This window comes from Orycteropus afer, unplaced genomic scaffold, assembly GCF_000298275.1.
Source record: "Orycteropus afer afer isolate SDZICR_OR568_19922 unplaced genomic scaffold, OryAfe1.0 scaffold00234, whole genome shotgun sequence".
Taxonomy (NCBI): Eukaryota; Metazoa; Chordata; class Mammalia; order Tubulidentata; family Orycteropodidae; genus Orycteropus; species Orycteropus afer.
This window is the reverse complement of record NW_006921821.1, coordinates 2,651,558-2,665,192: the sequence shown is the minus strand read 5'-3', so window position 1 is coordinate 2,665,192 and position 13,635 is coordinate 2,651,558. Positions and strand designations below refer to the sequence as shown.

The 13,635-nt window shown below is 36.7% G+C and overlaps 1 protein-coding gene across 1 annotated transcript in view; it reads left to right on the top strand.

Moving 5' to 3' along the window:
• Positions 1–13,635, top strand: part of PTPRM (protein tyrosine phosphatase receptor type M) — a 1,084,438-nt gene that overhangs the window by 240,450 nt on the left and 830,353 nt on the right. Inside the window, exon 5 of the mRNA XM_042782070.1 lies at positions 5,290–5,405. Coding sequence (XP_042638004.1) covers positions 5,290–5,405 — 116 coding nt within the window. The remainder of the gene's footprint in view (positions 1–5,289; positions 5,406–13,635) is intronic.

Below are 13,635 nucleotides of genomic sequence, written 5' to 3'. Positions count from 1 at the left end.
GGGGGGGGGGGGAAGGACTGCAGAGCCTTTTAGTTTGGCGTTTATTGGTGCTTTGAGGAAGACAGCTTCCTTAGAAGGTGGAGGTGAATCCATGCATATTAGATGGGAAACAGTGGGAAACCTCTTGAAATAGGAGCTAGGAACCACTAATTCCTCAGGATAGTTGACAAACAGTGAGCTAGAGGTGGCATAGGAGTGAGAACTGCAGGAAAATTTGTGTGTTTGTGCTTATAGATGCAAGGAGCATCACTACTCTGACCAGCCACTTTAAGATTCACATGAAGCAGTCTAAGATACACTGTTATGAATATTCAGACCTTTAGAAGAGTGTTCACTTAGGATTTTTTTTTTCCTCTCTTTTTTCCAATGGTGTTTACATAGTGTAGGTTGATGTCCATGTGCCTAGTTATAATGGGCATAAAATTATTATGTTGGGGAAAAATTAATGAATTCTTTAATTTGAAAAAATTTCAAATTAATGGCATATGTACTCTTATGGACATGTGTATTTGTGCTTGCTTAGAAGAAGAGGAATAATTAATTTTCCTTAAATGTCTTTGACAAGAAAATAACTTTTTAGTCCAATTTCAAAATTCATAATGATCTGTATTGATATTGGACACCTCTGATATAGGCCTTTTAGGTGTAGATAATCTCAAGTAGTAATTGTTACAAAAAAAATTTTTATATAGAAAACATTCTTTCATTTGTGTTAGAGCTGAAGGCAAAAGGTAAGAGAGCAGAATTTTATAGAAGCTAAAATCTGAAGTGAATTGTTTTCAGAAATTCAGGATAATCACTCTGAGATCAGAAGCCAGACAAAGGTGGCTACTGTTAGCCTTTCTATTCAACATTTATTAGAGAATCTAGTCAGTGCACCTAAGTAACAAAAGAAAATAAAGGAATAAGAGAAGTAATTAAAGGAAAAAGAGGGTGGTAAATAAAGAAATTAGAGAGGGAAAAACAAGATTATTATAATTTGTAGATGATAGATTATATGATTATATACATAGAAAATCCAGGATAATCATTAGAAATATTATTTGAATTAAAATAATTTCATAAGATTATTGAATATATTCTCACTGCCACTGAGTTGATTCTGACTCATAGTGACTCTATAGGGTAGAGTAAAACTTCCCCATAGGGTTTCCAAGGCTTTACAGAATGGCTGATGCTTCAAACCTGCGGCCTTTCTGTAGCAGCTGAGCGCTCTAACCACTGCATCACCAGGGATCCCTTGTTGAATGCTTACTTAATATTGGAAACAATCATATTTCATTATATCAACACCATAAATTTAAAAAAAAGTTGGTGACATTTATGATAGCATCAAATGCATCAAACATCCAGACTATATTTAGCAAAAGATATGTAAGACCATTATTATACAGCACATTTCAAAACATTACTGACAGAAATTAAAGACCAAAGTGATACACCATTAAAAAAATTCAATTTAATAGTTACATTGAGTGTCTGCTATACGTGATGTAGTAACATCAAATTCCAGAGTAAGTACAAAAGAGAATAAGATAACATTAGACAAAAGGAGTCAGACCAATAATGTAATACATGAGAGAGAAGATGTGTGTGATCAAGGGTTCAGGAGCAAGATGAGAGAATCCAGGGAAGCTTTGTGGAAAGGACAACATTTAAAAGGACTTTGAGTGAAGCAAAATTCCATCATGCAGTGCGGGGAGTCACTCCAGGTAGAGTGGAGAGCATAAGCAAAGGCAGAGGCAAGGTGGGAAGGCTTGGAGAGGCTTTGGAACTGCATGGGTCAGAGCTTATATTCTGGTTCAGACACTAACCAGGTACCCACAAGGTCCCCCATCTGTAGAATGGAGAAAATACTTACCTTGCAGAGTGCATATATTCTGTCCATAGTCAACCAAAAGTTTTCTAGCCCACGAGTCTCAGTAGATGTTTTTCATCATTAAGAACAGTGAGTCTTAACAGTTTTTGTGTAACAAGAAGTAGAGGAAACTTTGATTTAGAGACTTTTTACAATGGTTTATAAAAAACACGGAATTATTCTTGAGCAAGTAGTAATTTGATTAAGTAAGTGAAAAACGGTTCATAGTGTTGTATGTTAATATATTAATAGTAGAAACAATGACCCATAATTCTCCTGCTTACTTAGAAGTTATTTAGAATGTTTTGCAAGCTACGGATAATGAATACATTGTCTGAATCATTTGTGGTCTCGGAAGGAAGTTTGGGCAATCTACTTCGTTAGTGATACTGCCTCAGAAACCCAAGGAGGGGTCGCTGTGAGTCGGGTCTGACTCTACCGCACATAACAACAACAACAACAAATTAGTAATAGGATTTTCTTGCGTATTATTGATACCAAAATGTAGTTTTCTTTCTTCTTATGTACTAACCTACTTCCATTCTTAATGATGTTCTGCTTAGGTTACTATTACTGCTAGTTTATAAGCTACCTAGTAGAGCACCATTCTTTGAATCTAGACGTAGGCTTGGGATATAATTTGTTGTTGTTGTTGTTATATGCCGTCGAGTCGGCCCCGACTCATAGCGACCCCTCCTTGGGTTTCCGAGGCAGTATCACTACGGAAGTAGGATTGCCCAACCTTCCTTTCGAGGAGTGGCTGGTGGGTTTGAACCGCCAGCCTTCTGGTTAGCAGTCAAGTGCCTTAGCCTCTATGCATGGTCAAAAGCTGACAAAGCCAGCAAAAGTTCTGTATTTTGTCCATATTTATCTGTCCCTCTCAGAAAATATTATCTTTCTGTACTCTTCTTTTTCTGTTCCTAACCCCTCTTCCACAACCCAGCCTTATTACTCTTTCACTTTATTGCTGTGATAAGACAATACTCTTCCTAAAATTTTTAGTAGAAACTGTTACTGAAATTTAAGTCCTGACCTATCATACAAGTTCCTGGGCACATGTTTTCATGGAAGGCAGAATTTGGTCTGTGCTTTTCAGTTAAAATAGATTTTTCCTTTATTTAAACAGCTGCCCCATATGGACAGTATACGTTATGAGACTTAATTCTATTTAGCATTTGGACTTATTCTTATTTCTTGAATTGGAAATAAGAATCAGCAAAAATTGCCATGCCATGGTGATCCCAGCCTAATTGCACAGAGCTGGTTTATAGGGATAATATTTTTAGTATGTGGAAAATATTACACAATGTAGCATACAAATTAGCTGTATTAAAATATATATTATGCACAGCTCTGGACTTGGGTTAGAAAATTTCCTTGACAACATCATTTAACTTCTTACTGTTCTTTTCATGTTGCTAGTATAAATATCTAATATGTTTTTGTTCAAAACATCAATTAGACTTCAGTATAATCTTTATTAATACAGATCTGTTATTACAAGAAGACTGCTGCGCTATGATAATTTGCACAGCAGGAACAAAAAAAATCTTTCTTTTTGTTTGGTTCTATCCCAGAATGCTTTGCTTTTTTATTTCTTTACAAAGCATGCCAGAACCATCTATGACATCTTTCCAATTGCAGTGAACCTCTAACACTTTAATAATCAAAAACATTATTTTCTCCAAATGTGAATAAAGTAGAAAGGTGTAAAATTGCAGATAGCTTCAAAAAGACCTATATTTGTTATAGATCTCCATTTTTCTTTCTTTTAATTGTATGACAAAATTTTATTATAAATAGTAATAATAATAATAATAATGATAATGGGACAACATGATTGAGATTTAGAAGCCTGGCTTCTTTCTGCCTTAGCTCTGTCACTTTCCAGCTCTGTAGTACTAGACAAGTCACTCAGGGGCTCTATGCCTCTATTTCCCTCTCTGTGAGATGAAGAATCAGATTATCTTCATAGTCACTTTTGCTCATAAAGTGCAGATTATCTGATGCTAATCTGTGATAGCGTAGTGCCTAAGGCATTTAACTGCTAACCAGAAGGCTGGCGGTTCAAACCCACCAGCCACTCCTCGGAAGGAAGGTTGGGCAATCTACTTCCATAGTGATACTGCCTCGGCAACCCAAGGAGGGGTCGCTATTAGTCGGGGCCGACTCGATGGCACATAACAACAAACAACAACAACAAAATCCAAAGCCATTATCTCATTCTGTGTCCTTGGATAACATGGACAGTAGTCTCCTATAGTCTAGAATTATAACAATAGGAAACATCTTACAATGATTCTGATGATTCAGTGATAAAATACTTGTGAAAATCCACAGAATGATTTCATGATTCCAGTTAATCCCTTAATACTTGTGTAAGAGTTTTGCTAAAAATAGCTTTTGGATAGGCATATGGAAGATAATATGATTTTTCCATTTTCTGGTCAAAGATTTCTATATTGTCAATAAATTTGCTTGAAAATGGCTCCTGGGTAACAGTCAGGACTTACCTTAGCAAATGGTTTCTCATTGATAACATTTAAAATCATTAGCGGAGGTGAGCAAGATCTGAATAAAGAAGAAAAAAGGCAAGGTTGAAAATCATGCTTCTCTGCAAGCTGGCAGCCCATAGAAGCAGTAGATGGGTGTTGTGGATTGAATTGTGCTCCCCAAAATACGTGTTGTAAAGTGTAACTCCAATACCTGTGATTATAATCCCATTTGGGAATGAGTTTTCTTTATGTTAATGAGGCAGTATTAGTGTATGGTGTGTCTTAATTCAACCTTTCTTGAGGTAGAAAATAGCAGAGTAAATGACCAAGCAAGCAAAGATGGGAGAAGATTGGTCCCGCGGCACATAAAGATTAACTATCAATGAGCAAAAGCTGAGAAGAGACAAGGATCTTCCCCCTCCACTGACAGAGAAAAAAAGCCTTTCCCTAGAGCCAGCATTGAATTCAGACTTCTAGGAGCTCTGGTAGTATAGTGCCTAAGGCACTTGACTGCTAACCAAAAGGCTGGCGGTTCAAACCCACCAGCCACTTCTCCAAAGGAAGGTTGGACAATCTACTTCCATAATGAAACCCAAGGAAACCCAAGGAGGGGTCGCTATGAGTCAGGGCCGACTCGATGGCACATAACAACAACAACAACAATATAAAAGCACTAGAGAACTAAGACACTAAGACATTGAGTCGTTTATGAAAAATAAGTTTCTGCTATAGCAGCACTAGAGATCTAAGACACTAAGACAATGAGTCATTGACCAGGTACATTTGTAAGATAACTGCAATAAAAAAAATTGTCCTCAACGACTAAGTACAAAATCTGTGAGCAGTATTTCATTGTTTGTAGGGTTGTGTCCTTATTTTGTAGAGGCTCCCAGTCAGATTTCCATTTTTAATATATCATTTCTTTTCTTCATGTAGCCAGAACTCCCCATTTCCTGCGGATTCAGAATGTGGAAGTGAATGCTGGCCAGTTTGCCACTTTCCAGTGCAGTGCCATCGGCAGGACTGTGGCTGGGGACAGGCTCTGGTTACAGGTATAGTAACTCCTTTCGGCAATTCTTTAAGTCAGACAGGAAGAACATATTCACCTTTGGAGGAGCAACTGGGGAAAATCAATGAGTTCTCAGGTTATTTTTGTAAGACTAATGTTGTTAAGTAGTTTTCTCAGGCATTTTTCTTCTTTATTATTAAGTGACCAAACTACTAAGAGTTCCAGATAAAGTAGTTGCTTTTCTTTGGAGACCTTTGTTGAATTTCTATTTTTCCATTCTGTTTCTCCTTAGCCACCTTGTTTTGAGAATCTAATTGTCAAATTACATTTACAGCAGTATATTAAAGTACAGAATCTAATCTTTACTCTTCTTCTTGAAATTCAAATAATGAGCCTTCTCCTCCCTGCAAAAAAGCTTTTAAACCATTTTGTAATTTGAATTTCCATAGCAGTAAGACAAGACTTAGACGTTAAAGCAGTCCTTGAGTGGTGCAAATGGCAGTCATGTTGGCTGCTAACTAAAAGGTTGGAGGTTTGAGTTTACTCAGAGGTACCTTAGAAGAAGGGCCTGGCTGTCTATTACTGAAAAGTTAGGAATTGTACACCCTATGCAGAAGGCTGGCGATTCAAACCCACCAGCCACTCCTCGGAAGGAAGGTTGGGCAATCTACTTCCATAGTGATACTGCCTCGGAAACCCAAGGAGGGGTCGCTATGAGTCGGGTCTGACTGGACGGCACATAACAACAACAACAACAATGGAGTACAGTTGTACTTTAACATATGTGGGTTACCATGAATCAAAATTGACTGGACTGCAACTGGATTACTGTTTTGTTCTTTTCCTTGTTTTTTTCGTAAATTAACAACACAACTTTTATTTCTGAGGATTTAAGTATAAATTTTTTCATGTAAACATAAATATTTGAATGACTTGTTTTGCAATCTCTAGAAACCTACTATATGTATTTTTCATGGAAACTAATTTTATGGATGTACCCAGGATCAGTAATTCTGTGATGGAGAGAGTAGTGTTGAAATACCTGTCCTCTCTAACCAGAATGACACCCACTTCTTTAGGCTCTATGTTTAATTTTTTTTTTCCCTCATAGTATTCTTCAGTTTCATATTTATGTCTTCCTTTTAAACATTCATGTGCAGGCTAGTTATTCTTTATCTCCACCAGTCTTTCCTTATAGTTTTTTATGGTTGGGTTTTTAAAGAAATTATTTATTTATTTATATGCTTTCAGTTTGTTACTAAGCTAACACTAACTGTGTTTTAACCCCTCTGTATACACAGTCGCATGCCAGATTGCCTTCAGTTCTACACATGTGCTTACATTTTCTCTGTACTTATCATCTCTTTGCCTCCCACTATACATACAATCATGATTGTAATGTGTTACATTTGCATGACACTCTATAATTTTTATTTCACTTATCCCTTTTAGTCATTACAACATAAATAAATATAAATGGTCATTTTTCTTCCTATATTTCTTAGGAAACTAGGAAACAATCAAAGTGACTATACCTAGATTTGTCAATAATTTGTTGCCAGATTAGGACTATACCCTAGAGAGTAGACATACTAAGTAGGGGCCAAATTCTCTGCATATGACACCCTACCCTCTGTCTTGATGTCGTTGTTCTTCTTCATAGCCCATTGCCCCTAGTAGAGACTCTCCTAGTCAGGAAGGAGGAATGAGTGCAGAGGAATGAAATTACAGACTCCAAATTCAGGGTTTTTTCCCCCCTTTTTATCTAAAAACTTTGTAATCTCTAGTTTAAGAACATCCTTGCACGGTGTAAAAATTAGCCTCTATCCTAGTCTTCAATATATGACTTTTTTTTTTTCCATCCCACTTCCTAGTTGTTTTAAATTCTTGATATTAAAGATTCAGATTTAATTTTTCACTCAGCAGTTGTTTGACTATCTATGGTGAAGAAAAACTGGACAGTCAGTTTTTGACATTTTTATAAAACATTAGACATCTTTTGAAAATAGAAATATTTATCCTTTTCATCTTTTATTTAACTTAGGAAATCTTAGTTTTTCATGGAAAAATATTTTTATTACAGTTATTTGTGTTAATATTACTTGAAGAGGGTATAATAGAAAGTCTTAGCTATTGTAGCCTCAACAGAGTCATACTAGATATGCCCAGGAATTTACAGGCAATTTGAGCTCACAGTTTGTTCTTTTTGTTTCTGCAAATGTCCTGGAATTGGGAGGTTCCTGCTTAAACTTGAGCATTTACTTGGAGTTGGGGAATATTTAGCTATTTCCTATTGCAGAGAAAGATTTTGCTTTAAAGAAAATTATCAAGTAGGGAGAAAGCTAATTACTATTTTTAAAAAGAAGTTTAAAAGAATATTCTCCACTGTGATGCCATGATAAAATCACCTGGGAAATTTAAAAAAAATAAAAAAAGTCTGACACCTACTCCCATATTCTGATGTAATTGGTCTAGGATGGGGACCAGAGTTAAGCATTTTGTTAAAGGCTATCCAGGTGATTCCAGTGTGCACAAAGGGTTGAAAATTAGTGTGAAGCAAAGAGCAACACATGTTCCAAGTCAGGGAAGAAAAAGAAGACATACAGTATAACTGGGTGTGTGTATTCAGTAGCCTAAGTATGACTGCCATGTTGAATTCCCATCTTGTTACTGGTTACCATGGAATTAACTCTGACGTATAACTTTGTATATAACAGAACAAAACTTTACCTGGTCTTGGGCTATCTTAATGATCATTGAGCCTATTGTTGTGGCTATTGTGACAGTCCATCTCGTTGAGGGTTTTGCTCATTTACATTGACCTTCCAGTTTACCAAACATCGTGTCCTTTCCTAGTGCTTGTTTTTTTCTAAGATGTGTCCAAAGTAAGCAAGCCAAAATCGCACCATCTTTGCTTCTAAGGAACATTTTGTTGTATTTCTTCTAATATTTAATTTTTCATTCTTCTGGCAGTCCATTGTATATTCAATATTCTTCACTAACACCATAGTTCTAATGCATCAGTTTTTCTGTCTACCTTTTTCTTGACCAGCTTTTGCATGCAAATGAGGCAATTAAAAAGACTCTGGTGCACATTAGGAGCTCTGGTGGTGTAGTGCCTAAGACATTTGAGTGCTAACCAGAAGGCTAGTGGTTCAAACCCACCAGCCATTCCTTGGAAGGAAGGTTGGACAATCTACTTCTGTAGTGATACCACCTCGGAAACCCAAGGAGGGGTCACTATGAGTTGGATCTGACTCCACGGCAGTGTGTTGCATTGTATTGCGTTTGGTGTGCTTTAGTCTGCAACATGACTTGTTTTTGCTATTGAAAACTTGAAAGAGGTCTTTTGCAGCAGATTTTCCCAGGGCAATGTCATTTTATTTCCTATGTACTAGGTTTCTTTTATCCTTTGTTTTATTAAATTGGAATTACAGTGTTGGTAAAATGAGTTCACAATCAATCCATTAGTGCCTTTTTTTTTATGTTTTCCAATCTTTTCTTGTTCTTCTTGTCAGAAATAACTGTATGTATTGCATGTAGCTTTCTACATGGTGTGTCAAGAAGTTGATAAATATGGAATTGTCATTATTTTGAATTTTTAAATGAACATTGGTTTGTCTTGGCCTCAGAACACTCTCTGGTCTGTGAATGTTTGTGGTGTTAGAATAATTTTTCTGTTAAGTAACTGATTTCCCTGGTTGGTTAGGCATTTTGTGAAGAGATGCTTGTTTTATTAGTAGCTTATGAAATAAGTCCATTGTTCTTTACTTGCAAAAATGGTTACTATTAATTTCTATATATACAGAATAGTTTTTGAATAATGATTAGGATTTCCAATAAATGATAATTTCACAGTGTCATTCCTATCCTCTTGCTATGTTCCCTGGTTCCTTGGACTAAGCCATTGTTTACAAATTGTGGGGAGAAGAAAACTTTTAACAGGGGAACTGGCTTTTATCTATCTTGTATGACAATTGACAGGTCTCTCTTACCCAGAGGTATGAATATGTAAATTTCTTCCTTAATACTATAATACTATAATTGCTTTTCTCCATATCAACTCACCTAGATCAAAATAATTCTGAGATCAGGGCAGAAAATGAGAATGAGAAAAAATATTTAAAAATATTTCTGTAATGTGACTCTCCTCAATAGTAACTCAAGACGTAGATATTAATAATATACCTTTTATTGAGATATTGATGTTTTTGAGTATAATCATTTACAATAAGTGGTGTTACTTATTGTGCAATAGGCATTTTGCCCAAGCCATGTTCTCTTGGGTGTATCCCATAGTATTGTTCTTATTTTATAGATGGGAAGGAATTCCCTGGGTAGTGCAAATGGTTAATGAGCTTGGCTGCTAATTGAATGGTTGATGATTTAAGTCCATCCATGGATACTTTGGGAAAAAGGCCTAACAACTTACTCTCCAAAATTTAGCCATTGGTAACCCTATGGAGCACAGTTCTGCTCTGACGTACATGGCATTGCCATGAGTTGTAATTGACTTGACAAGGACATTTTTGGGAAAAAAAAAAAAAAAGATGGGGAGGAGTTTGAGATTCATGGATGTTCAGGGTCATAATAGCCTAAAAAGACATAGGTGGAAATAGTTCAACCCCTTTCTGTCTTCTCCTTCACCACTGATTGTTTCACTACACCATGTTGTCTTCTCATATCTTAAAGGAAGTTGAATAGGCAGCCTACATTGAACATTTTGTTAGAAGAATTTGGATGTGACCAAAATCAGGTAAATAACATCAAAGAGCCTCCCTAACCATAAGAAAGGCTACATACATTATGTGTACATATTAATCTATCTCTGAATAAATGGTCAAGGGTTTGCTAGCTTAAAATACGGAATACATATGATCACTATCAGAGTATTTTAATAAAAACAGAACACAAATAAATCTGATGATGACACTAATGAAGAAATGGGTATCATTAATAGATATGTTCCATCTACCTAGATTTTCTCTGTCCCATCTGTGGGCCAAGCAAGTTACTGCCAACATGGGACTGGTTTCTTTAGAATACAAAACAACAACAAAAATAAAACCCAGTTCATTATCATCCATTATTATAGATTAAAAGTAATTAAAATAATGGGCTATCTGCAGTAGAAAAATAACTTCTGTGTAACTGGATTAATGCAGTACAAAACTGTCAATTTCTTTTTTTCTTTTTTTAAAGTGACATGGGTCAATGCATTTTTTTTCCCCCAGTATTCTCTTCCTTCCCCTCCCACCCCTGGTAAACAACGAAGAAATTTTCCTTCCATATATAAACCTTGCCTTGACTTTTTAAAATAATGAAATAATACTGTATTTGCCCTTCTATGATTGACTTATTTCACTCAGCATAATGTCCTCCAAGTTCATCTATGTTATGCAGTGTTTTGCAGATTCTACATTATTCTTTAGTGCTGCATAGTATCCCATTGTGTGTATGTACCATAGTTTGGTTATCCATTCTTCTGATGATGGGCACATAGCTTACAAAACTGTCAATTTCTTGAAGATGCCTAATGCATGCTATCCAATATGGGAGTTTATAACTATCAATATAAACATGTGAAGTAGCCAAATGATTTGTGAAAATCATTCAAGCACTCAAAACATTTGACCTTATTTCTTGTTATTACCACTTTTCTGATCTCCTGTAAATACCACATGTATATATATTCATGTGTGTGTGTGTGTGTATATGTTGGTTATTGTGCACAATAATGTTCCGTGAAATAGCACCTTATGTGATTAGGATGTTATGGAACACCATATTATATAGTATATATGTTTGTATCTATTCAGTACTCATGCTCTGGTTCTCCATTAGTGCCTGGAGCCTTGAGGTTTCAAACTTGCACCTGCAATTGGGTGCCTCTGAGTGTACTGTACCCTGCAAACAGCTCTGAGGAACCTGATTGGAATCAGAAGCCCCGAAGGATGGAGCAAAGCAGCCACAGATTAGTGTCAGCCTGTGGGGTAGTTAGGTAGGGCACGTGCTAATGGCAGCCAAGGGAGCTTCAGAGGCAGCAACTGCCGCAGTGCTTCAAGGTCCATATAGCCCACCTCTTGGCACCCTTCCAAGCAAGCCCCTTCTCCTGCCCCATGGGTATGTATGTGGTTGAACATTGCCCAAATGGACATTATGTGGCACATACTGTATAAACACACAAATGCAAAATCATACAGGTGGATGGATTTCATTCTGACAACTCTGTTGTAAATCAGTTCTGTCATAGGTGGAATACCTTTTTTTTCCTTTGAATTTCATAGCCTGCTATACAGCAGTATTTTGAACAGTAGTAAATCATAACTTTGAACATCCACAAGTGAGCATCTGAAAATGATAACATCAGAAAACTACATGCTGCAACGTTGTATGTTGCATATGTTACTAACAATAAGATGTATAAAAAAAAAACCAATGGTCATATGTGCAGTTTGTTGTCATTCAAATATGTTCTAAGTTAGGGACTACCTGTGTGTTTTTGCATTTATTTGTAAGGTGTGAGGACTGTTCTACATTCATACATCATATATATATATATATATATATATATATATATATGGTAAAAGAAAATGGAATTCTAGATTTTCTTCTTTTTGTATGTATATTTTCTTATGTTTGCTTACTTCTCTTGGGAATTTATATTTATAATAATTTATTTTACTTTTCCATAAATAAAATTGATAATCAGAGCTAGTGCTGATGTTTTAAATCTGGTGGAAATTGTGCATGTACTTTTCTAGAGAACATGGAATCTGAATCTATTCCACTTTGGGCCTTTTTGTAACTTCTTTTTAATTCATTTTTGATACATTTCTGAGGCTCCGAGAGTGGTAAGGATTAGCATGAACCCAGCACCAAAATGTGAAGACTGATCCAATCCTTGTCTTCCCACTTCTCCATCCTCCTTACCAGCTGCCCCAAGGCACCTTCTCTCTCTGACCTTAGCCATCCTGAGATATGTCAGAGCTCACAAATTAAAAGGCTGTCATCATTAAGACTACCAGATTAGTAGATCCCAGCTACAAGTTTGGGGATTCCACACAAACCCCAACCTTTTGACCTGCTGGCCATGTATTCTGGGCTGGATTCTCGGTATCCTTTTAGGTTACCAACCTAAGCTCAGGAGTCCAAAATACACCCTTAACTTTCTGACTTTCTAGCTCCTGTGACAACTTTGGGTTCAATAATTCACTGCCATGGCTCACAGAATTTACAAATTTACAAAGAGTATACTATATTTAAGAAGCTCTAGTGGTTAAGTCCTTGGCTGTGAATCTGAAGGCAGTGGTTTGGACCCACCAGCTGCTCCATGGGAGAAAGATGTGGCAGTCTGCTTCTGTAAAGATTACAGTCTTGGAAATTCTATGAGGTGATTCTACTGTCTTTCAGAGTTGCTATGACAGCAATGGTGGTGGTTTTGGTTTTTATGCCATACTTAACCAATACAGATTTATTACAGCCAAAAGGATATGGAAAGAAGCATGGGGCAAGGTCTGGAAGGGTTCTGAATCACACCTGTATATCAGACAATTTTATTATTATATGTGACATAGTAACAAAAGGGATGCACTACCCTTCTGAGAGTAATTGTTCTCACCAATGTGCAAGCTCTCTGGTTGCTTCCTGGAAGTGCTAACCCAGGAAGCTTAATGTTCTGGGCTTTCGTAGGCCACTTCTTCATGATAGCCTAAATTATGCCTCCTGAGGCTAATTGATAATTGGCCTCCCAAGTGAATTTTTTGTGGTCTGGCCAGCTCCCACTCACCAGCACAGATTCTCAGGTGTGCCTGGAGATCCCAGACCAAAGAACCCCAGTTAATCCAATTGTTCTTTCACTAGGGCCGTGGACAAAGGCTGCCTTAGTTAGGGTAAAACTAGGCCCTTTACTTCACGCTCCTCTATTTCTTTCTCTTCTTCCTCAGCTACAACATCAAATCAGAGTTGGATGGCAAATAAAAAAGTATTCAGCCTCTAGTACAAATGTAGGAAAGGAAACAAAGAAGCAGTGGAGACGATATCTTTTCAACAATGTTGTTGTTGTTAGTTTCTGCTAAGCCACCTCTGAATCATGGTGTCTTAGTTATTTAGTGCTGCTAGAATAGAAATAATACAAGTAGATGGATTTAACAAACAGAAATTTAATTTCTCAGACTTCCAGTAAGATGGCAGAATAGGCAGATAAGCTCCACAGACCCTCTCCAACGAAGAAAAGAGAAACCAATTGACAGACATACAGAAGATGATCCTGG